General features: G+C 33.3%; 1 protein-coding gene and 1 long non-coding RNA gene across 5 annotated transcripts in view; one reads left to right on the top strand and one right to left on the bottom strand.

The window, feature by feature from the left end:
* Window positions 1-25,599, bottom strand: part of LOC127850097 (betaine--homocysteine S-methyltransferase 1-like) — a 34,962-nt gene extending 9,363 nt beyond the window's left edge. Inside the window, exons 1-7 of one of the 4 annotated variants that reach the window (XM_052382870.1) lie at window positions 25,436-25,599; window positions 6,618-6,808; window positions 5,659-5,853; window positions 4,560-4,671; window positions 4,058-4,236; window positions 3,266-3,347; window positions 2,435-2,997 (exon numbers count right to left, since the gene is read on the bottom strand). In XM_052382870.1, coding sequence (XP_052238830.1) covers window positions 2,678-2,997; window positions 3,266-3,347; window positions 4,058-4,236; window positions 4,560-4,671; window positions 5,659-5,853; window positions 6,618-6,808; window positions 25,436-25,457 — 1,101 coding nt within the window. In that variant the 5' untranslated portion in view covers window positions 25,458-25,599 and the 3' untranslated portion in view covers window positions 2,435-2,677. Of the gene's footprint in view, window positions 1-2,434; window positions 2,998-3,265; window positions 3,348-4,057; window positions 4,237-4,559; window positions 4,672-5,658; window positions 5,854-6,617; window positions 6,809-25,435 lie in introns of those variants that run through there. The other 3 variants (XM_052382872.1, XM_052382871.1, XM_052382868.1) reach the window with 3 other exon arrangements.
* On the top strand, window positions 13,897-14,781 carry LOC127850103 (uncharacterized). The gene is made up of 3 exons (XR_008035058.1): window positions 13,897-14,072; window positions 14,357-14,377; window positions 14,567-14,781. It is a non-coding gene; the product is annotated as an uncharacterized LOC127850103 (long non-coding RNA).
* Window positions 25,600-26,354: the final 755 nt, after the last annotated feature.

Below are 26,354 nucleotides of genomic sequence, written 5' to 3'. Positions count from 1 at the left end.
ATATATATACAGAGTAATATGTCAAGAATCTGGTAACAAATGCATTCCAAATGATTACAACTGACATTTATTATATGCTATAAGAATGAAATATAATTATTTGAATAATCACTTTGCACCAGACATTCTAAAATCATAATTGAATTATATTGAATACACGCATAAATCAACGCATGCAATAGGTATGAACATACATTTCATTGTATTGTAGTAGTAGTAGTAGTAGTAGTAGTAGTAGTAGTAGTAGTAGTAGTAGTAGTAGTAGTAGTAGTAGTAGTCGTAGTAGTAGCAGCAGCAGCAGCAGCAGCAGCAGCAGCAGCAGCAGCTGCTGCAGCAGCAGAAGCAGATGCAGAAGCAGTAGCAGTAGCAGTAGCAGTAGCAGTAGTAGTAGTAGTAGTAGTAGTAGTAGTAGTAGTAGTAGTACTAGTAGTAGTAGTAGTAGTAGTAGTAGTAGTAGTAGTAGTAGTAGTAGTAGTAGTAGAAGTAGTAGTAGTAGTCGCATTCGTAGTAGTAGTGGTAGTGGTAGTGGTGGTAGTAGTAGTAGTAGTAGTAGTAGTAGTAGTAGCAGTAGAAGGAGTAGGAGTAGGAGTAGGAGTAGTAGTAGGAGTAGGAGTAGTAGTATAATCAAGCTATTTCTAAACAAAGGGAGATCACAATTACATCAGACTGTACACGTGTTTTGTTAAAGTTGTCTTCATTAGATTGTACAGTTATGAACGTATTTTATCATACTTGTCTCACCGAACAACACTGTGCGATAATAGATTTAATTCGGAACTCGAGCGCTGTAGGTTTGTTCCGATTTCTGAGCGCGCACGGGAGTTACAAACATTGTCATGAATACAGTAATGACCAGTAACGTCGATATCCGATTTGCGTCCCATTCAGTAGTGGGTAATAAGTATTTTAACGACAGAAGTGTTTCTTTTAGGAAATTTCAAAGCTCAAGACTTTTGTTGTTATTACTATTACTATTATTATTAATAATTACACATAACAAATCTAACACTGATATACATGTATGTCAGACGTTAAATACAGGATTAGAGTCCAAATACACCGTTCAGATGTACAGCCGCCTTTATGAATGAGTCCAGTAGCTAACATCCTTACAAGACATGTAAACAGACTTTGTGCGCTGTATGGTAATAAAGCAACCTATACAAACGGCTGACATATGCAATATTTCTTATGTAAAACATTATTCATTTTGTTGTTTTTTCGGCATGATTTATAGATATAGCAAATAAAAGTAATGTATGGTAAAGCTCGTTAGTGATGTGACTTCTAATCTTAAGGTCTTATTCTTAAGCGATTAATTTTCTTGACTTTTAATAATAGATTAAAGAAAAAGCATTACAATAGAGCTATATCAATAGACATATAAATATCCAACTGATATGGAACGAAATATTAGTTCTAGTACTACGAATAGACTGAGGATAGTAATTTTGTGTTGTTTGGTACTTGTCTATATTATTTCAAATATATTTGAATAGTATAATATATATATACGATGGAGTCAATGCCTTGGTAGTTTCGTTGACCAACGTCCATTAAAACTGAATGTCCAGGCCTACCCACAGTATATGCAATAATATAGTTACGTGACCGAAGCTGTTTCCATGTACATGCAGCTTTATATCGCGTTACATAGTATTCTTACAAATTAAACACGATCGAGATAAGTTCATCCAAAGGAAAATGATTAAATCATGGTATTTTTATCAACTATAACGAACGTTTGAGCAAAAAAAGTGGTGTTTACTTGTCAGCGATTACATAAATTATTGGTTCACTCTATTTTAAAATATGCATGTCAGCTTTTGTTAGTACCTACCTCGCGTGCTCAAATATCGCAAAACCCAGACTGGAGAGTTCTGAATAACAACTATTAAAACTTGCATTAGACATTAAATACCCGACGGCTTACATTGTTTAAATGATAAACACCCTAATCGTTCACAAAGCACAATACTCTGACGGAGATATTGTTTATATAATGGTTGATTATCTTTACATTTTGCTGAAACATTATCATCGGAAGCGTACTTGTAAATAGATTTGTATCTGCATGGTAGAATGTTAATTAACCCATTTATGCCTAGTGGACTCTCCCATCCTTCAAAATTGGATCAATTTATTTCCAAAATTAGGGATGTCTAGTATATTTATTTCTATATTGAGATATTTTTATACAGAAATACCTTTAAGCAAACAGCGCAGACCCTGATGAGACGCCGCATCATGCGGCGTCTCATCTGGGTCTATGCTGTTTGCCAATGCCATTTTTCTACACGCTAGGCATAAATGGGTTGATGTGTCGTTTAGCCAGATAAGATTGCTTGAATAAGGTAGTATTTTAAATGCATATATTATATTTGTATTATGGTTTCATGTGTAGAATATATATATAAAATAATAAACGTAAACATAAACGACAGCTATTTACTACATATAGTTGATAACGTTCGTTTTGCAAATGGCAAACACATATAAATTGACATTATCATTTAATTATCATCAAAACACTTTGCATCATTGGTTAACACGACACAATTTCTAGTTAAGACTTGTAAATGTTTATTGTGCCAACATCTTTCAAACATAATACTTCTATTCCTCAAACGTTTCTTAAGATAAGATCTTGTGGTTTGTGTTACTCTGTCAACATGTCTTACATTTCGCCCATGTGCATTTTTGCTAACTCACTTGCAACATATTCCCCCACAGTAGCTTTCTTTATCTTGTCAATCTGTTTGTTGCTCTTCTCCCCTGCCTCTCCGAATATAATGCTCTTGCTGAGGTCAGGGGCGTACTTGCTTGATGGAGGTTTACGGTCGTAAGCCTCTGCAAGTTCGCGCATCAAATTCGATGCATTTCCACAGCAAAGGCCTATGTACTCAATACCAATCGCTTTCGCCTTTTTGGCAAAGGCATAGACGTCACTGCGATTGCACATATAGCAGTTGATATCTAGAGGGTACAAGCTTTTTCCTTCAGGAAAAACAAACACATACATGAACATAATAGCATATACGCAAACAGTTACATGTTAATAAAGTTGCTACTATGAATAAACTTAATTTGCAAACTTGTCAACACTTATTGGATGTAAAAATAATAAAATTATATATTTTAATAAAACACTGGAACTGACCGTTCTGTACGCAATCAACTTTTCACCATTGAGAAAACCATTAACAATCAAAGTTTAAGTTTAAGTAACAAATACAAAACCTGACCGATATGTAACATTAGTTACCTGTTTCTTTGTCCTTGTAGGAGAAGAATGTTTGGTTCTTCGAGCTCGTTCGATAAGGAACTGGCACTGCGGCTAGAGGGCCCTGAATAGTGTCAACAATGCGTTATATTGCATCTCTTGCATTACCGGTTTTAATTTGCTTTATATAATCAAATAGTAATATTTTAAAATGAGGCAATTTTTTCTAACTTTGAATGATACAATTACATTTATTTCATTGATTTAGCTTTCCAGCTTTGATGATACATAACGTGTTGTTTTTTAACAACTATGCATTTAGTCTATTAATAACATGTAAAGTAAAATTGAGAATTCAAAACGGTTTAAAAAAAGGCATTTACCTTTAAATTATCAAAATAACCTTTAAACAGTCGTGTGTCCGTATGGCAGAAAAGATCCCACATAATTATCTAATCCGGTAGAACAGCACCAAACTAATCGATTTCGCCAATTAATAATAGTTTTAATTATTTTTGTTTTCCTTAAAAAGGACCGTAACTATACTGATGACAGGAAAACTGCTCCAAATAACCCAGATGAGAAAAATGCTTGAATATGCCTGGTTTTTAGGTTTTATTTTTGTTGTTGTCGATTTTGATAATTTCATCTTTTCTAGTGTATCAGTACAATTAAACTAAATTATTACGAGTGACGCGCTATAATCATACATGTTGACACACACATTCATATAGATATCAATCTCTAATATCGGGGCTTACGCATAACAAGACCAAATGATTCACAAATGTCGTCGTACTCATCGATTAGGATTCTTTCCAATGCGATACCGACCTTACAGACCTTCCGTATGTCTTCTAAAAGGGGAAGCATTGTGGCAGGTCCTCTGGAGCAGTTGAGTCCAACCACTTCTGCCCCCGCGTCCTCTAGTAGTTTACAGGCCTCGGGAAACGGTACGTTGTCCATTGTGACGTTGGTTTCGTATGGTGTCAGTGTTATCACGGCCGGAACGCCTTATACAAAACAAAAATGATTACTGAAGTTATAACTATTTTGCAAGATGTGTGGGTTTTTTTATTTAGTAAATATTATCGTTTGTCTGAATGAAAATGGTTGAACATGGTAGAAGTACTGAAACAATACTACTGTTAGTGAGGTTGTATCAATAAAAATATCATAGTTGATTTATTTGAATATAACGATGAATGCTGGTGGTAAGACAAAACGTATCCCACGTAAATACGATTAAGCATTCACAGAATATTGTAATTGTATCAGCCTTTCTAAAGTTATACTTAAAACGGATGCGTTTGAAGATCTGCAAGCGCATGCGTACCATGTCCATATTGTTTGATGATGTCAAGAGCCAGCAATGCCTCACCAAGGTTACAGAAAGTCTCGGCAATGATGTAGTCACAATTTCCTTCAACAGCCCACACAACTTGTTCCTTTATAAGCAACAATACCGTTTCGATATCAGAATGAATACAAATGCCAAGATTAATTACAAGTAAACAATGACGTTATAAAGTCAAATGTGTGTGTTACAATACTATGAATGCATTTAATAGTTAAATAATAATAACCGTTTTTAGTTGGTCGCGATATCGGTCAGCTAAATTTACAGAGCATATTTTGCAAATCAGTATGTGCTTAGAAGCCTTAAGTACGGTAAGAACCACAACTCACTCTGCAAGGGACGATTACCGATGCCTATCTGCAGCAGACGAAAAATGATTCTGTTCTAGCAGTGAGTGTATATACCCTCTAGCAGTGAGTTTATATACCAGCTTGTAAGTCGACAATGGCCAGTCTAATGTTTATCATTGAAATCTGTACATATTGGCTGCTTTCAGGGAAAACGGCGCTTAATGCGCGTAAAATAAGATTAGCCTGTGCACACTGATTAGCCTGTGCAATGCGCACAAGCTAATCAAGGACGACAACAGCGAACAACTTCAGTGCCTTCAGCGCTTTAAATAAATAATTATTTAATAATCTCTCTCCTTGTTTCCTACACTGAACAAATTCCTATATATTCAGTTTCCCCTATAGTTTGGAATTGAAATGTTATATTTTAGTTGGTTGTATGAATTAAGACAGTTATAGCACTTAATTATTGCGTTTGGGTTTTAACAACTCGAATTGCGGTAAATTGATTGAGAACTATATCATGTTGATTAAAATTAAGCAAATAATGCTACACGTGTGCAAAGGCCAACACTGTTTCAAATACTTACATTTAAAAATATTATAGCATTTATTAAATTATTAAAATACATGTTTGATAAATAATATCATTACAATGTTACTGTTGTTCGACGAGTGAACAGATTGTTAGGTACTAAACATCAAGGGTGCCGTGGTGTCTTACTTACATAATTTGGATGCGACTGAATTAACAGTTGAAGTTAAACGCAATACAAATCACTAACTCTAAACATTTCTCTGCAAGTCGCATGGGAGTCTTTGTCATCTGCGCTGTATATTCCGGTACCGCAGAGATTTCCCGCCATCAGTGCGCCGGTCTCGTCTGCAATCTCGCGCGCTATTGCGAGAGCGTTCTTCTGCAGTCTTTCAAGGTCATCCTCGCGACCAATGTCCCTGAGCTTCGTCCTATGGCCATAGTACTTAAACGCAAAAGATCAAAATTTGGAATCCGCACACATGTAAGTCTTGACGGGACATCCTATATTGTTGTGCAGTTGATCATAGGGAATATATGCTTGGTACGTTTGATATCATGTTATTTTATCATATGATCAACATTTAAACAATGAATTCCGTAAACAATCACAGAATATTGTAAAACAATAGCATATCCGTAAAAACAATCTTTGCAGAGCAATAAAACAGTCCTTTAAATAAGCACATTGCCTGCCTTTAAAAAGTTTTGAACACAAATTTCATTTTTTTTAATATTGAATTTGCTTAATTGCACACTTTCTTTTACGTATTCTCTCAACACTGTACCATGTCAAAATCATGTATCATTTTCTCCATAAAAACATTAATTTCACATTTATTAGTCACACTTATTCGCATAAAAGACAAACTGCATGAACATACAGATTTTCTCCAATAAAACAAATACACTATCTTAAATGCAACAATTGCATTCTCTAAACCAAATATTGCTCTCCCTTGAATACTCGCGTTGCACTCACTTAAGCACATGTTATGTATCTAAAACGAAATTGAAGGGTAATGAAACCATTGATGCTTAAAACGGTGTGTGCTTCGTTTCCTGAACTTCTTCTCCAGGTAACGTTTTGGTAAATATGAGTCACATATAAGAGGTAAGGAAATGACAATTGTGAAAGGCTTATTGTAAATAGGATTGAATACAATAGAAGAGCGAATTAATGATCGATAATGAATATGTATAGCCTACCGTAAATGCTTCTACCACGTCACTTCCGGCGTGGACAAATTCCCTGTGCATATTGCGCACAAGGTCTGGGTAGTCTAGCACAACTTCCGGCACATTACCACCACTTTGCAAATAGCCCCTTCGCTCAAACTCAAACATGTATCCTTCCGCGATGAGAACATGTTCCCCGTCTCTAAGGCGCTCTACCAAACCTAAAAAATACATATTTACTGACTTTAAATAGAGTAATCATGATAAAAACAATATCAATGCAATATTAATATGAACATTAAAGGTATCTCTTGTATTTGTTATATTCATCGTTAAAGTTGTTTTGTTATTCAATACAAGACATACAAAAAATACATGTATTTGATCATGAAACAAAGTGAAACCATGTAGCAACAATAACGTTCAGACATGTTATACAAGATATGCTAATATATATAAATTTTTTGACCTAGTGGTTTCCGTAAGCCAAAAAACAGGATAATATGTATTTTTTGGTGGCTTTTGATATATGTTTTTAAGAAAAAAGGAGACAATTCCAAAATCAAACAGAATAGTTATGAATACGGATGAGTTGCATAAAGTGGGTAGAAAGCATACTGGACTTGTTTATGAAAGTTGAATGTGTTTCCATTTTTGTTCAAATATATAAAGTGTATCATTGTTTAGGGCTATTTCTTTTTCAATTTTAATCTTCAGTATCAAATAATTGATGAAGCAGTTCATTGAAGGTAGTTGTTTTCTGAATTTCATACTGAATAAAAAATATTTCATTAATATAATTATGTAATTCACAGCGTTATTGACCTCTAGTCTTTTGAATGTATTTACTCCTAAACTGATGTCTAAGAGCGATAGTTTAACATTTAATTGATGTTTCTCTAGAAAGGTTGTCAATAGATTCCACAGAGGTTGAATATGTTTACACTCCCAGAAAAGGTGTTCTATTTATTTATATTGAAAATTTCTCAGTGTGCTATCAGTAGTTTATTTATATGGCATGACACATATTTGTTTCCAATTTAATTCTTGTTTTTCCAAGAAGGTTTTGCCATTTAGTTTGAGCTTTAAAGATTTCGGCAGGGGTTTTAATTTGAAATGTGTAAAATATTTTGTTCGTTTTGTTTTGTTTTGCAATTATGTTTTCTATGAATGTTTTTTTAGTACATGGTGTGTTATTTGTATTGGTAGCAGCTTTGATATGTGTAGGTATACTTTTGAGCAATGTGAAGTACATTAGGAAATTACTAGTAGGTATTCCGAATATGTAGCAAAAGTTATCAAAATAACAGAAGTCGTTTATTCTGTAGTCGTACAATTGATCTACATATTTTATGTTTCGTTCGAACCAATCTTTATAGAAAAACGTTTTATTGTTAGTAGTTATGTCTTTTTTGTTTCATAGAATGATTTTACTGTCTATTTTGTTTTTTTAAATTATGAGTAACTCTACACCATACCGATAGAACATTCGATAGAAATATGTTTTTGGTTGAAATTTCATCCAAGATATTATTGTCGATATTACATTCAAAAAGTAAGGAGTCACCATATTTGTTTAGAATTTTCTGGTAGAATAATTTCCATTTACTCGTATTGGTATTATCCAAATTTGATTGCATTCAGGACTGAATCTACATCAGTAAGTGTGATACCTCCATATTCTACTGATTGAATTAGTTGAGTTCGTTTAATTTTATCAGGTTTACCGTCCCATATGAAATTAAATATTTCTGATTTTATATCTTCAATAATATCATTTGGTGGGTTTGGGAGAACCGTTAGTGTAAAAATTAATTTAGGAAGTGCAAACGTTTTGAACACGGTGTTTTTTCCGATTGGTGTAAGTTTACGATGTTGCCATGATTTTAAACAATTTTTAAATTGTTGTCATTTAGGCATTATGTTTTTTAGAATTGTTTCATTTTCATGTTTGAAAAGGTTATTCCTAACGTTGTTGCTTCATCTGATGTCAAGTTGAATTTCATTTCTTTTTTAAGGTGAATATTACTTTGTTTGTATTTACCAACTCGTAGCACAGTGCATTTAGTTTTGTTTAGTTTAAGACCCGATGCCATTCCAAAAAGGGTTAGCGATTCTATAAAATTATTGAATGAGTCACCAATGTCATTTAAGAAATAAGTTGCGTCGTCAGCAAATAGGGACTGTTTAATTTCTTCGTCCGGTTCAAACGATATTCCCTTTATATGTTTATTTGATTGGATATAGTGTGATAGATACTCAATACATATAATAAATAGTGAAGATGAAAGTGGGCATCCTTATCTTACCCCTCGTTCGATGTTAAAACTGTTTTAGAAAAAGCCATTGTTAATAATTATACTGTTAATCTCGGTATAAAATAGTTTGACCCATTTAATTAGACTTTCACCGAAATTCTTATTTTCTAAGCAAGAGAACATAATCGAGTGATCTAGTGAATCGAAAGCTTTCTCGAAATCTGCAAAGAAAATGAGGCCAGAATTGTTTGGTTGGTTGAAATAATTTATGCATTCTTGTATCAAACGTACGTTTTCACCCATGTAACGTCCTTTTATGAAACCAGATTGCGATCTTGCGATGATTGATGGTAATATTTTTTAATTCTGTTTGATATACTTTTAGTTGCAATTTTATAATCATTGTTTAGTAAACTAATCGGGCGCCAGTTTGATAAGTTTTTTTCCAGGTTTTGGAATGAGTGATATTATACCTTGTTTTTGTAGCGTAGTTAAGTTTCCGTTGTTAAATGAATAGTTAAGTGAATTAATTAAATGTGTTTTAATATCATTCCAGAATATTTTATAGAATTCGATTGTGATGCCATCAGATCCTAGACTTTTGTTATTTTTAAATTCATTTTCATTAAGTAATCCGTCGCACAACACTTTTTCCTCTTGATTTAAAGCATGATGAGTATTTTTAAATAGGTTGTTATTTTCAACATTTTTTTGTTTATAGAGGGTTTCGAAAAATAAACGTTGCTCTTCTAGTATTTGAGTTCTGTTTGTTATATCTTCGCCATTGACTACTAATTTGTGTACAGTTTTTGTTCACTTCTACGTTTTTCGATGTTTGCGAAGTATTTTGTATTTTGTTCATTGTGTTCAACATGCTGTGCACGTGCTCGTAGTATTATTCCATTGAGATGTGTATGCTAAATATCTTCTAATACTTGTTTTTTAATGTTATTTCATTTTCAATGGTTTTGGTATCGTTTGTGTTTGTTTCATGTAATTGCTTTTCAAGTGTTTCAATGGTTTTGATAGTTTCAGTTTCAAGTGTGTTTGTTTCTTTTTGTTTAAATGATGTGTATTTAATTGTTGTGTTACGTTTATTTCCTTTAATAACTTCCCATAAGGTGTTTGGGTTCGCATCTTTATTATTTTGAACTGTATTTTATATTTCTTGTTTTATTTGCGTTTGATACTGTGTATCTAGTAAGATGCTGTTATTAATTTTGAAGTATCCAGGGCCTCTTTCAGATTGTATTTTGTGTAGTTTAAGTTCAACTAGAGAGTGGTCAGTCATAGTACCTGGTTTTATGCTACATGTGTCAATAATGTTGCAAAGTGACTCAGATATTAAAAAATACTCTAATCTACAGAATATTGTTGGTTTTGTGTTTGAGTGCCAGGTGAATTTGCTTTCGTTTGGATATACTGTACGCCAGATGTTTATCATATTGTAGTTTTCGATTATGTTATTTAAAATGTTTCTATTTTTAGGATGAGTATAAAGGTTTCTCTTCTATTTATCTAATAATGGCTAAAGAACAGTATTGAAATCACCACCGACTATGATGTTTTTATCTTGGTTATTAATAATAACGGATTGTAATGTTTCGTAAAAAGTGGAATCATCTGTGTTAGGGCCGTAAACGTTGATTAATGTAAATTGTGTTTCGTGTATTTTGATATCTATACTTGCTAGTCTGCCAATTATTATTTCTTTAAAGCTATCGACTGTAATTCCTATATTATTTTTTATTAGAAAGGCAATGCCTTGTTTATTAGTATTTTGTCCACTGAGATAGATGTCTCCGTCCCATTTATCTTTTAAGGTTTGTGCTAAAGTATGTGTCAAGTGACTTTCTTGTAATAGGCATATACTTTTTTTTCGTCTAACCATTTGAAGATTTTTATGCGTTTGTCTTTATTGTTTAGCCCTTTCACATTCAATGTACATAATTTATTCATTAAAAGGGGTGGAGGGTGATGTTAATGATGATTTGTGTGTGCTTGTCCAGTTAGTTTCAAATTTAAAACATATCCAGTTAGTTTCTATTGTAAGTTAAAATATGTCTGTACATACAAACAAAAATAGGAAACAAAAATGAGCAGAAAAAAAGTTATGTTTGCACCCCGAAAAGCAACAGGTACACATGATAAAAAGACAATTTACAATGCCAAAAAGGAAGAAAGATTCCGCCAAAAAAAATTGTATAACAAACACTATCATTAAACAAATAAAAAAATACTTAAGAGAAAGAAAAAAACAAACAGAACAACGCAAACACAAAAAACACTGGCACGCAAATAAAACAACAATGTTTGCGTGACTTTCGCGTATTTAAACTGTACGTGTTTTTGTTTCCTATGCCGTAATCTCAATGAAATAAATATGTTTAGTTTGTACGCCTGCTCGTTGATAAAATGTGATTGTTAATAAGTATATGCGCACGTTCGTGCATATGTGTGTGTGTACATTCATGCGCGCGTGTGTGTGTGTGTGTGTACGTTTGTGTGCGTTACTGAGTTTGTAAAACCTACCAACCGGGGAAAATCGTATGAATACACACCAACAAACCGGGGAACACCTACCAACCGGGGAATTCCCCGGTTGGTTTTAGGCGAAAATCTCTAATCTACGTGTATGAAATACCAAACTGTCAATTTAAATTAGAAATCCAACGCCTTCCCCGATTAGCGGGTTTGTGGCATGCACAAAATATACACAAATCTTGACCATATTACAATCGAGTGTGTATCCAGGCTTATAACAGTTCCCCGGTTGCGCTGTTTAAAAATCATACACTCGGTATTTATATCATTTAGTGAAAGTAAGTTGGAAAAATGGAGTTTCGAGCGAACAAACGCATTGAAACAAAGGTAAGTTTTTTTAATTATGTTTACAATTTGTAATTACTATTAAAAGCGCTTTGATGTAAACGTTAAAGTAATACTGAAAGACGAATTCTAAAGATCGATTTATATAAATATCATTTGATTACAAAGCTTGTTTTACGGTACATATTTCACGAATATATTTCATAAATATACGTTAAACATATATATATATATAGTGGAGCTATCCTACTCACCCCGGCGTCGGCGTTAGCGTGAGCGTTGGAATGTTAAAGTTTGCGTACCACCTCAAATATTGTCTATGTCCCTTGACATATTGCTTTTATATTTTGCATACTTCTTTACCAACATGACCCCAATCTATAAACAAGAGCAGACATCTGTAACAAGCATCTTGTAAGAATTATTGCCCCTTTTTTCCACTTAAAATATGCATATTATTGATAAATCTTTGTTAAAGTTTACTTACCACCTCAAATATTTTCTATGTCCCTTGACATATTGCTTTTATATTTTGCATACTTCTTTACCAACATGACCCCAATCTATAAACAAGAGCAGACAACTGTAACAAGCATTTTGTAAGAATTATGGCCCCTTTTTCCACATAAAATATGCATATTATTGATAAATCGTTGTTAAAGTTTTCGTAACACCTCAAATATTTTCTATGTCCCTTGACATATTGCTTTTATATTTTGCATACTTCTTTACCAACATGACCCCAATACATAAACAAGAGCAGACAACTGTAACAATCATTTTGTAAGGTAAGAATTATGGCCCCTTTTTTCCACTTAAAATATGCATATTATTGATAAATCTTTGTTAAAGTTTGCGTACCACCTCAAATATTTTAATTGTCCCTTGACATATTGCTTTCATATTTTGCGTACTTCTTAACCACCATGACCCCAATCTATAAACAAGAGCAGACAACTGTAACAAGCATTTTGTAAGAATTATGGCCCTTTTTCCACTTAGTTACTTTGAATATTTTGTTAAATTTTGTGTTTACATCGACTTTACTTCTAAAGTATCAAGGCTATTGCTTTCAAACTTCAAATTCTTTCTTACTATCATGACGGTACTGTACCTGGCAAGTTGAATTTTACCTTGACCTTTGACATTGAATCTGAAGGTCAAATTAATAAATTTTGATTAAATTGCCATAACTTCTTTATTTAGGATCAGATTTGATTCATACTTTGACAAAACAACACTTACCTGATATACCACAATGTACTTCACCCAAACCATCCCACACGCCCCACCCTAGAACCCCCCCCCCACAAAAGAAAAATAAAAATAAATAAATAAAATAAATATGTTTTTTGTTTTTCCTCATTTTTTAAACATGTTAAAAAAACATAAGCGATCAATATGTTTCAAGTATGGTCCTTTTCCAGTTAGAATATAACTATAGTACCTTGACCTTATTGAATATGAACAATTTCCCCATGATGGCTTACTTTACACTGTCAAGCACTTGAATAGTCGAGCGCGCTGTCTTCTGACAGCTCTTGTTGTTTTTCTCATCGACATTTCCATTTTAACATTTAGTAGGCAAAAGGGTACAAGTCCCCTTGATCTCGCAAGAATGTACTGCCAGAATTACGTTGATCCACCAGGTTTTGAAGTAAAAACCGTCAATGATATCATAGGTACAAATATTTTTGTATCTGGTTATGCTTAATGTCGTTTAGAAATTATAAAAGAACATCGTTGCCCCTTTCCATTAAAAAGAAGAAAACAAACATGGACGATTGGGTTACTTAATCCTGGGCAGAAGTATGGAAGTAGCATAAAGATTTATTGATTATTTATGAATAAAAAAACTATTGGCGCCTATATCTAGCCTTCAATTATATGACCAAAATGAGTATTAATATAAAATGTCTACACATATAAATATTTCAGGCGAAGGAGTCTTTGCCAGTAAGCCTTTTAAAAAAGGAGACTTTCTTCTCGAATACAAAGGGGATCTGATAACACGAGTAAAACATGCACGGCAAATCTTGCTGGTAACTACAAATTATCTTCACTTTGCACATCAAACGTTTAAATCACGCCATTAGAAGAAGAATTATCTTTAGTTTTTTCACCATAATAATTAAATATGGCATGCGCGTTATTTTAGTATAAAGCATCAGAAGTGTTTATTTAAATGTCTTATTCAGCATTGACGCTACCAACGATATATTTCATGAGGGTCGAATGATAAATGATGCCGAAAATGGAGTCGCAAAACAAACTTGTGTAATGAAAATAGTTGAAGTCAACCAAACTCCCCATCTATGCACTTTCGCCGACAGAGACATTGCAATTGGCGAGGAACTCCGATATGATTATGGAGTACCAACACTTCCATGGATTAAAGGTACATTCTATTGTAAAAATGTCATCTGTGATGGATTTATCACTGATATTTATCAAATATCACATTTTAAATTAGCTTCAAATGTCTTTTGAATTATTATTTTTATAAACATAGCCAATCAGTTTTATGATTACATTCATGTTCATTCATGAGTTATTCATTTTAAATACAGATATTCAAATATCTTTTTGCCGTGAATTAAAATGTTTAATCATTGAACGTCGTCAAGCTCTACTTGAAATGCGTTCTGTCTGATATTGTGTGTTTGTTTTTTGCATTTTCAGAAATGCACGGAACAAAAAAGGGTATGTTTCACAGTGATTTTGTTATAACTATACATGCCTTTATACATATTATGAACATAATGAAATTAATGTAAATGTTGTACAAGGAATTAATGCCAATGCGTTGTACTAAATGGTTTCATGAATAACGAACTTTTTAACTCTGACTAGATTATGTGTTATACCATTTTTTATTGTTGTTTTGAATAGGCAACACAATGACTACTAGATCTACGGACAGCCAGGAACCAGGACAAACAACATCCGTACACACGGAAGAAGTCGATGAGACGGTTTGTAATATTTCACTATGTCGAAGCTACTAAGGCGTATTTTCTGGTTTGGTTTAGTCTTCAGTGAAATGGGCGTAATTTTGCCTTAAATTATATTGTGCCAATATTTATTCCGGGTGATGCTAATTGGTATTTGGGATAAACATAACACGTACGTCGATGATCATTATATTAACATGTTATAGCACACGTTATGCGAATTTTAAAAGAATAAAATATTGTTTACCAGTTGAAGTGACTTTGAACTACTTGTCTTTCAAAATCTTCATATACACAAAGAATTTTGAATTTACACCTGTCAATGAAACTGGTGCGCATGTGTATTAACCACTGTAGTTTATAAACATCGACTTTATCATAATCACAAAAACGTTAATTATCGCTTATCCAAGAAGTGTAATATCATTAATTTTAATTTTCAGTGTAAGACTTATACGCTGCCAATTTCTGTGTATGAAACTCTGAGACATTAGTAAATTTAACTTGCGTGTTACTTATAAACTTTGGTTGATATTTTATCTTAACGACAAAAAAAACAATAGCGTCTACTCGATATTTTGCTATACGATTCATTATGACATGGGTAAGAAAAGATTTTATATAGTTCATTTTACACAAACCACCGCACAATACATACAGGATTTACCGTGAACCACAGTCCGTTCGCCAGTTCTTTTTTCTTCCAACACCTTTGTCTAGAGAAGTACAATACCTTTCATTTAACCGTGCATACATTTTGTCTTATTAGTATCTGTAAAAATTATTCCTTGTATACTTTTTCGAACTTTGATAACATGTTTGGAACAACCTGGTATATGTTAAGACATGCTACGTCGGTGAATTCAGCCAATCTTTAATAAAGCTTGATACGTTCAATATGAATAATCAAAGATATGTTAAATTTGAAACCGTTTTGTTAAAATTGATCATTTAAATGCAACCTTTAAAAATGTTTTATGAGTGTTTTTCAGTTTGTTATTATGTCGACAAAACAAGCTATCAATCTGTTTCAAATCTTCCCCAATGACAGTGAACGGCAAAAAATAAAACATGTGATGTAAGATAAGCAAAAGTAAACTATTTTGGACGAAGGTGAATTAAACTTGTATTATACCATCGGTTGCAAACATTTACACAAAATTCTCATGTCACTTAGATTTACTACATCATAATAAAAAGCCACATGAGTGATGATATCACTTGAAAATGCTGCTTATAAAGAATAGCAATTTCAACTGATACTAAGTAACGTGGATGTATGAATCTTACTCTATTATTGTCTCATTGAATTGTGTTGCAGAGTACTGAAACTAAAGAACATAGCGACACTGCACAAGAGTACAATTCACAAGATGCTGCAGAAAATATGTTGAACAGTGAATCAGCGGATATCGATGTACGTAAACTTATTACGATTTTGTGATTGCAATACAGTACACACATTTAAACATTTTATTTAAGATTATATATAGTTCGGATTTTGTTCAAGCTCTGGGCCCGTATTCACTAACCGATTCTTAGACTTAAGAATAAAGAATAGACTTAGAACCAATAAAAATGTGTTCAGTGTTTGAATATATACAGGCCTCCACTGGTGATAATGTCATTAACAAAATGTTCTATATGAAAAATAATATAGAAAGAGGTGTTTACTGCAGAGTTTGATTCAAAATTAAAGAAATTATTGAATATTTTAATTTAAAGAATTTTCTTTATTCTTAGACTTAAGTCTAAGAATTGTTTGGTGAATACGGGCCCTAGTATCAAACTGTAATTAAGACATGCATTCTGGTAAGTGTTATGTTACACTTACACATTTTTATGGATGTAGTTCACCAACAACAAATTATGATGTTGTAAGATTTTCATATGTTTATATGATCTCACACACAGGAAAACAACTGTATTTTACAGGATAGTGACAATGACAAAGACTATATTCCGGAAGAAGGCGATGCATCGTCAGATGAGTCGATAGTTGTCGAACTCATACCAAACATTCAAAGATTTCAAAAGAAGACAGCGTCAACACTACCTCCTGTTGAATCCTTGCAATCTCGTGAACGTGACGAATCATCCGCAGAGGCACACAAAACCAACATCACCATCGCTCAAACAAATAACAGTGAATACAGACATTACGATAAGAGATTTTATTGCATGTTTTGCGAAAAGGCTCAAACAAAACTAAAAAAATATTTGCTTTCGCAGCATACAGATGAGCAAGATGTGAAAGATCTATAAAATACGGAAAATTCAGCAGAAAATAAAAAAAATGTATGAAAAAATATGGAACGTTGGGAACCATCTCCATAATGTTAAAGTATTGCGAGATGGCCAAGGACAGCTGTTTGTGTCATACAGACAACGTTACAATCAACGCGTAGCTGCAGACGAGTATGGACCTTGTCCTTACTGTTACGGGTATTACCCGAAGAAAATCCTGTGGAGGCACAATCAAAAATGTAAGTTTACAAATGCAGCGGGATCGAGAAAACGACTCGCTTTAGAGAGCAGCGTGCTATTACCAAAATCAAAAGAAGGAAGCACTATTTTAAGACGAGTAATCGAGTCCATGAGAAACGACGAAATAAGTCGCATAGTCAAAAGTGATAGTACAATCCTTGCATTCGGTGAAAAACTCTGTACAAAAAGGGGCCATGATGAAGAGCAACACAATTATATTAGACAGAAGTTAAGAGAAGTTGGTAGATTGCTAAAAGACTTGCGATAATGTTCAGGCAATGTTGAAAAGTCTTTGGAGAATTTCATGTATCCAGATGCTTTCAAATTTATTACACAATCTTGCAAAAACGTTGCAGGCTGGTGTACATCATTAGCCTTAAAGATTGGCACAACGGTTCAGAAATGTCTAAAAATTCTAATTTCGAAACGAATCAAAACAAACAACCGGGATCTGCAAACAAGGGCTGAGGAGCTTTCCAAACTATTTGAAATTAATTGGACGGATGACGTGTCTTCCAATGCCTTAAGAACACTTCATGAGGCTAAGCAGAACAGTCAGAAAGGACTGTTGCCATTGACAAATGATGTCAAAGTAATGTCTGAATACTTACGACATGTAGCAGAAAGACATGCAAATACCTTACAAGGATCAGCAAGTGATTGCGAGAAAAGGCAAGCATGGCATAAGTTGTCTGAAATCTGCTTGTGCCAATCTATTCTGTTTAATCGAAGACGATCAGGCGAGCTGTCAAAAATGACAGTCGAAGAATATTCAAAAAACAAATTGACAAATGACGATGGAGAATTAGATGGATGTTTAACAAAACTGGAAAAAGACCTGTGCCGTTATTATTTCCGTACAGAGATTATTGCAAAACCAGGTCGAATAGCTGCAGTACTGTTTCCAAGACAGGTGAAAGAAAATATCGACCTCCTCATACGCAGCAGAAATTCTCTAACAAACTGTTTCAATAGTAAATATCTTTTCCCAACAAAATCTGCATCATCGCATATTCGTGGGACAGATGTATTACGTTCGATTGCAATTGACTGTGGAGCTGAACATCCGGAAAGGCTCCGTTCTACAAAGTTAAGGAAACATATTGCCACAATGACTCAGCTTTTTAACTTGTCTGACAATGATTTAGACATTCTAGCTAAATTTCTTGGTCACGACATTCGGGTACATAGAGAATTCTACAGATTACTAGATGGAACCATGCAGGTTGCCAAAGTCAAGAAGCTGCTCATGATGATGGAAAGTGGACAAATTACCAGAAATTCTGTCAATTCGCTAGACGATATGTGATATGTAAATGCATGCACAAAGCTAATAATTAATCATGATTATACACTTTGCGATTTTATGCTATAATGTCGGTTGTTTTTAGTGATTAATCATTATGTTAACCATGTTATCTGCCATCTGGAATGTAATTAAGTGTTTTGACATGTATGCGAAATTGATCTTGTTCGATTTGGTGCGGTATATTCAGAATTGAGTCACACTGTTATAATTTTCCTGTTGGTACATATTATTTTTAAGTTGGCACCAACAAGGGTCTAGCAATTGATCCACATGTGCACTCCCCAGTAAGTATATATACTATAATGTAAGTGATTTAAAATAATATTAAACTACGTGTTTGATAAGTGTTTGCTTTGGTACATATTTAATTATTAGTGTTTTTATATAATGATAATGCTGTCAAAGTCAGCGGTGATTATACGTGTATAACAACATTAATTATAACTTTTATATTGTTTTCAACAAATAATATTTGGTTGACACATCGGCATAAATTTTAAGTGCTTAAAATACACTCTTTGCATTATATTTTATGCAAAAATTAGGTACATAAGTTGGTTTACGTAAAGGTAGTTTGAACAAAATACGTGAATTCAAATCTTAAAAAAGGTGTTTGGTTTGCAAGGGAAAACTAAGCGATTGCCAGTGACTATTTTCCTTAAACTATAATCTGTTATTTCGACAGGTAGAATTAAATGTAAGTTAATTATTAACGTTAACCCGTTTTTTGGCATTCTCTACTCAAACAAGTGCATACATACTGTATTTTTTTAATACAGAACATGTGTAATGGTATCACAGTTGTAGAATTGGAATTCATATATAATCACAATAAATACTGATCATTATTCAGATTGACCTACCGCCGTAGACTAAGTCACTGGCGCATCAAAATGCATTGTTATTATGTCGTTTTGCTAGTTTACTAAACTATTTTGTTTTTCAGGCCTCGCCACATTCGTTGTGAAACGTTCATGATTGTTTAAAGTTACAGATTTTATTATTTTTGAAAATGCAATAAATGTATTTAAAACAATTTAAGTGAAGTGGAAGTTGACATGCGTGCGAATGAATTTTCTGATGTTTACCTGTTTCAGGAGATTAAATGCACGAGTTATTTTATAATGTCAGAGTAAGGACAAAGTTAATTTACACTACTCAATCTACATGCATATGGGCAGTTCTTCTACTTTTAGGATAAAAAACTTCATAGTACGTGAAAATCGTGAATATTTTTTTCTGATGGAAAAAAGGAATTAACAAATAAGCCGCCTCTCCCTCTCCTTCATTCGGTTTGGCAAATAGCGTGGCCTCAAAAATAACATTTGTTTTTAGTTTTAAGAACGAATTGTATTCATTTGTTGATAAATTGCACCATGATTGTTATGGTATAATGCAGCACTTGCATGCTTGTAGTCGGCTTATAGCTAATAAAGTCATAAATGTATTGTTTGATTTGCGTTATGGCTCTTATGCTTTTTTTGATGTGAATAATATTTTAGTCAATCAAATGAGGCATTTTTGTAGAACTTATATAAGGTCATATAATAAACATATTTAATTTAAATATTGTTTCATACATAGTCTTTGGGTTTCAATTTTTGTACTAACTTAAATATTATCCATGAACGTGCACGCAATTGTCCTATTAACAACGGTACTATGTTACACACATTTACCCCTGTTGGTAAACGCAAGTTAGTCGTTGGACATTATTGAAGTTCCACAGTGATAGCGCGCTTAAGTCTCTCTCTTGGTTAACACAATTCCCCTGTTGGCACACATTAAAGTTCCACGGTTGGTACGCACTTAGTACCCCTGTTGGTATACACCATTCCCCATTTGGAACACATTTAAGTGCCACAGTTGTAACGCACTAAGTTCCCCTGTTGGTATACACCATTCCCCTGTTGGTACACATTGAAGTTCCACAGTTGGTACGCACTTAGTACCCCTGTTGGTATACACCGTTCCCCAGTTGGCACACATCGCAGTTCCTCATTTGGTACGCACATAATTCCCCGGTGTGCATGTAAAATTTTCTTTGATTTATTACCCTATTTATCATAATTTTTATGTCAAAATCGTATTTTAGGTTCGAAACTTGTCTGTTCTTTATCACTTTCAGCTTTCTAGAATATGTGGAAATGGTGATCCCCGGTTGGTAGGTTTAGAACACATTTCCCCGGTTGGAAGGTTTGACAAGTATGTGTGTGTATGCGTGTGTGTGCGTGTGTGTTTTTTTGTGGTCGCGTGTAAGCGTGCGTAAATGTCCCGGTATCTTGTGAAATATATAATACACATAAAGGGACAAAGAAAAAAATATTAGTAGAAACAAACATAAGGTACAACAACCAAACATGATGAAAACTATTTTTGAAAAAAAAAGGTAATTCGTTTGTGTTCGAGATAGCGTGATTGCTTGCATGTATGCATGCATTTGTATGTTTTACTGTGTGTGTAAAAGTGATTCATTGTACACCAAAAAGGAAAAGGCATTACAACAACAAAACAGCAATATACAAGAAAATATATCCGAGCGTGACATATAGTTTTGAATGATATACAACACATTTTATTAATTAATTTCAACCGTACCTGAATATATGTAATGTCAACAAGTTTCGAGTAAATTTATCAAAATTACGTATGTCATCACATAGATTAAATATCGAGTCAGGCAGATGGGCTAGACCTACACCAATTCCATTGACCAAAGAAAGTGTACTGTTTGTAATAAACTCGAAGATGAGTTTCATTTTATTCTTGAATGTACAATATATACTGAACTGAGATCAAAATATATTCCATTGTATTACAGAAAACGACCAAACATGTACAAATTTATCGAGCTAATAACATCAAATAATGAACTTTTAATAAAAAAATTAAGCTGTTATATTTATCAATCTTTTAAGGTTCGAACGCATAATACATATGTGTCATCAATTTGATGTATTCTGAAATGTTTTGTGTGGTATATATCTTGTTGTAACTTTAATTGCATTTATTATGTACTGCATATTAATTGTTGGGATAGTACCGCATATGAACCGTGTTTTTTTTTTCTGTCTTTGTGTTTAAACGGTCGCCTTTAATGGACTGTCAAAACTGTATTTGAATGTATTTAATCAATTGCCATTATTATCTTTTTAATGAAAGTTATATTATAGTATCGTATCTGTTCCTAGATGTATTCTACGACAATATGGCTGCATTTTTAGAACTGTTATGCACTGATTTACAACTATTATGTCACATTAAATACTATACTTGTAACATCTATATTTTCATAGAGCATATTACAGGACCTTTTGACCATCTACATTTTTGATTGCGTAGGTGGTCTGTTTAAGGTTTATTAAATGCTTGTTTTTTTAATATCAAACGCAACCAGTTAAAACGTTTTGTTTCTCGTGTTTGTTTAACTACATACACCTTGTCATAATATCATAATATCAGTCTAATTAAATAATATGTTGTACTATGAGCAGAGCCTTTGAGCTGCCTATATTTTCGTTTCGCATAGGTAGCAAGCAAGGGCTAATTCTTATGAAATTGATACAAGCATGAAAAAAGCATAATTGATATTTAGTTAAATACTGTGTGCTATCACGTGAAACGAAATTTTAGTAAAACGTGTTATTATTATGACAATTGTCCTGTGAAGACCCAATATATGTACAATAAGCTTATTTGATATGTTGTTGTCATAATTAAGCTCCATTACAAATGATGTAATACGACCTATTCAATTACATATATACTATCAATAGTTATTAATATAATTATACCTATATTTTATTATACATGTATGAATTGTTGCAATGAAACGTATGATTTTTTTTATTTCTTTTTGTAAATTCATGAATTATTTATGTTGTAAACACTGTATGCTTACTTTGTCCACTTGGGCTTTTGGCCTTCTGGATGTATTGTTTAATAATAATAATAATATATAAATGTACTAGTAACATACGAATATTCATAATTAAACCGACTATGTTAATCCGGATTAGTACAAGGTATTTTTATAAGAAAATCTTGCTTATGAAGACCTTATAAATGTAAATTACAGTATTTTGGTATATTGCATTAAATTGAGTTTATTAGCCTCATACACTCTGACGCACTTAGGATATATTTAATTACATGTATACTTTCGATAATTACTTATGTTCTAGTGTAATGTATAATAATTCATAATGTATAATAATTCATGTATGCACCGTTGTAACCAAACGATTTTATTTCTTTGCATAACTTTATTTTGTATAATCATAAACTGTGTATTGTGTAAACACTGTATCATGTAAGCTTGCTTTGTCCACTTGGGCTTTTGGCCTTCTGGATGGATTGTTTAATAATAATAAACTATATATATTAAGAATTAGTTTTTTCGATCAAGTGGAAATTTCAAATTTAAGTGAAATGAACGTGTTATGTTCGTTGTTGGCATTTTCACAATTGTAACACAGAATAAGTTTGAACAATAAATAAGTAAAAGAACCATTTGGTTTTACTATCAACTATCACTAATTGTTGGACAAAGGTTATTTTATCTACCAGCCATCGACGCATTAATAACGCAAATCATTTCAGAGGGTAATACAATCAAACAACTTATATCAACTTTTCAAAAAGAGTTTATTCGTCTGTCTTTTTGTGTGTGCACGTGCGTAATGCATCCACCACTATACTACTGATTAACAATGTAAAAGCAGTAGTTGCCTCTACCATCTATAGTAAGATTAAACAAGAGACACAAACACGGTACAGGCGTGCTTTAGAAACGTACAATCCGTTTTTGTTGTTTTAACATAAAAGATATAACTAACTTACAACCAAAAAATATTGAATCTATTTATGAAAAAAATAGATTAATCTATTTGGTTTTGTAAACGTTAAAGATATCGTGGGTACTTTTATTATATAAGAAGATCTTTGTAAGAAAAATTTATTGTTAAGAATATCGTTCAATTTAATTTTGTTTACAGTATGTTGGGTTCAATAACAATACAGTTTAGACACTATTGTGTATGCTTCCTATTAGATGCAATTGTTATAGTAGATAGTTAACGGGGATTTAAGTTACAGTATGCTTGTATAAGATTTCTCATAAATTTAGCATATGGCCATATATTAAGAAGACATCTTACACAAGCATGTGGCCTTTAAAGCAGAAACATTATTATAAATTGTTACTATAATCAATGAGCATCTATTAAGATCTATTTATTTAAAATGTTTCCCATTAAAACAAGAGATTGCCCAGCGATATTGTCCCCTACCGGTGAAACTCCACCATTGTCAGTATTTTTTTTATATATTTGTTGCCATAGCAACCATAATTATTGACGTAGGAACAAAATAAAATGACGTGCATAATCTCTATATTGCCATCTATCCATGTTTCAAGTTTTCATAAACAAATATGAAGAACTATTATAGTTATCACAGGATCCAGAAAAGAGTGACTGACTGACAGACAGAGCGCAAACCATAAGTCCCCTCCGGTTTCATCGGTACTAACAAATAGTTTTCACTCGATTCTGCTTGTACTGTCCAGTGTTGTTTACAATGTATATTACAAGTGCTTTTTACTATAGTAATCATTTTTAAGGCTCATTAAAATAACATTTCCTTTATATTACATAGGCATTTTTTATAGCCAGTTTTATGGCAATTAAGAATCGGTATCGTCGTTACGTTTCAAAATATCAGAATAAGTTTCATGCAGCTTAATTATGAATGATATCAAACTCTAAGCGGTCATATGCATAGATTCTTATATATAGGTATGCGCCAATTATCAAGTCGAAATATGTAGATTACATTAGTGTATAATTTGCGATAAAACTTCAAGCATTATAAATTTCTCTTAAATACTATTATCGTTTAATCAACACACGGGTTCATCTTTTACAAAAACGACGATACGACCCATTTTAGTATAACGGAACACATTGAGGTCATTAACTGTCTATGACACTTTAGGCTGTGCCATCTTGCAGAATCCACTTGTGTATGTGTATTAAGTTAATTGCCTGAAAATATCTAGATCCCATAAAAAAAGCACTTAACATTTTGGATATAGGGTCATTCCATAGAAAACGTGCAACTAAGTCCAGGGATAGGTGAATCCAACCAAGTGTAAAACGTGATCTGGCTGGTAAAAAGTTTTAAAATTGTGCAATAAGTTGTTATATACAATTTACGCTGTTGAAATAATATTAAATTTTATATCTGGAAAAGTACTTATAATTAGGCCCCCACTACCTTTAGACAGATTAAAGTAGTTGAAAGAGTGACTTCACTTCTTCTACTAGCAGTAGTAGTGGTAGTAGTAGTAGTAGCACCAGCAGCTGCAGCAACAGTAGCAGTGCCAGTAACGGTTGTAGTAGTAGAAGTAGTGGTAGTAGTAGTAGAAATAGTAGTTATAGTAGAGGTCATATAAGTACATGTACAAGTAGTTGTAGTAGAAGTCATATACGTTGTCTTAGAAATATTAAAATGCGGCAGCGGCAGCAATAGAATGGTGGTGGTGGTGGTGGTGGTGGTGGCGGTGGCGGCAGCGGCAGCAGCCGTAGCAGTAGCAGTAGCAGTAGTAGTAGTAGTAGTAGTAGTAGTAGTAGTAGTAGTAGTAGTAGTAGTAGTAGTAGTAGAAGTAGTAGTCGTAGTAGCAGCAGCAGCAGAAGTAGCAGTAACAGAAGCAGTAGTAGAATTAGTAGTAATAGTAGTCGTATAAGTTGTAGTACTTGTTGTAGAAGTCATATATTAAGTTGTCTTAGAAAAAGTAATATAAGTTGAAGAAGTAGTGACAGCATTAGTCGTTGCTGTTATCGTTGTTGGCGTAGTAGTAGTAGCAGCTGCAAGTTTAGCCCTTAGCTTCTTTTTGTTATATAGGTAATATTCAAGGTTTTCAGAAACATATACAAAGTTTATCTACATGTGCATATAGGCCTGATTAATCACACATGAAGCAATAGTTGTAACTGAAAAACTGGTTACCTTTTACTTTGTGTCCATCCATGATTGTGAATAGAAAATGATAGCAGCTTTGTGCAATCTTGTTTTAGGATTTGCGTAAACACGAGCCGATATATGTGCAGTGTCACATAAACTAACCTGTTCTGAATTCCAGACGTTTCGCCCCCAAGTATTTTCGCACCCTAGTTATTTCGCCCCCAAGACGTTTCGCACCTGGTCATTTCGCCCCCAATTTTAATTTGAATAAGAGGATATTAATCAGGTCACTAATTTGACGCAGTATGAAGAAGTAACGGAAAAAAACAAAAAAGAATATATTTTCTATTTTATTGATTTATTTATCTGACAACATCCAAGGACCCGTTACAGATATCACTTGTTTTGAAAGGGCGCCTTTAACTATCCACTTTACCGACTTCAATAGTTTGCATGCCAATATTCTGCACTTTGTGAGCATTATATCCATAACACACTTATATGTATCACGTTTATTCTTCTCGCCTTGCGAAAAATGGTTCCGGGGTGTTCAGTGTTGTCAACGTGTATGTTTTTCTTAACGTGGATATCAACCATGTCATACCGAAGTAGTCGGCAATATGCCCCCCGTCATTATTTGTGAGCGTTAGCAAATAACGCAGACGCAATTTTGCAAATCAGTATGAGCTTAGCTACGGAAAGAAGCGTAATCCATGACAACCTGTGTGGATAACTCCTGTAAAATTCGTCTGTTCTAAACACTGCATCTGCCTGTTCTCACTGGTACTCTACATAGCGGTTTAAGGATTAAGGTTTAATAGTTTATAAGCATGTATTTAACAGTTTGTTAGTCTAGTGTTTATCATTGAACACTGTACATATTGGCTGCTTTTAGGGAAAACGGGGCTTAATGCATGTCAAATAAGATTAGCCTGTGTACACTGATTAGCTGTATCAATGATTT

Source organism: Dreissena polymorpha, chromosome 11 (assembly GCF_020536995.1).
Source record: "Dreissena polymorpha isolate Duluth1 chromosome 11, UMN_Dpol_1.0, whole genome shotgun sequence".
NCBI classification, from domain to species: domain Eukaryota; kingdom Metazoa; phylum Mollusca; class Bivalvia; order Myida; family Dreissenidae; genus Dreissena; species Dreissena polymorpha.
The sequence above is the reverse complement of the archived record's forward strand: the minus strand, read 5'-3'. Positions and strand labels throughout refer to the sequence as shown.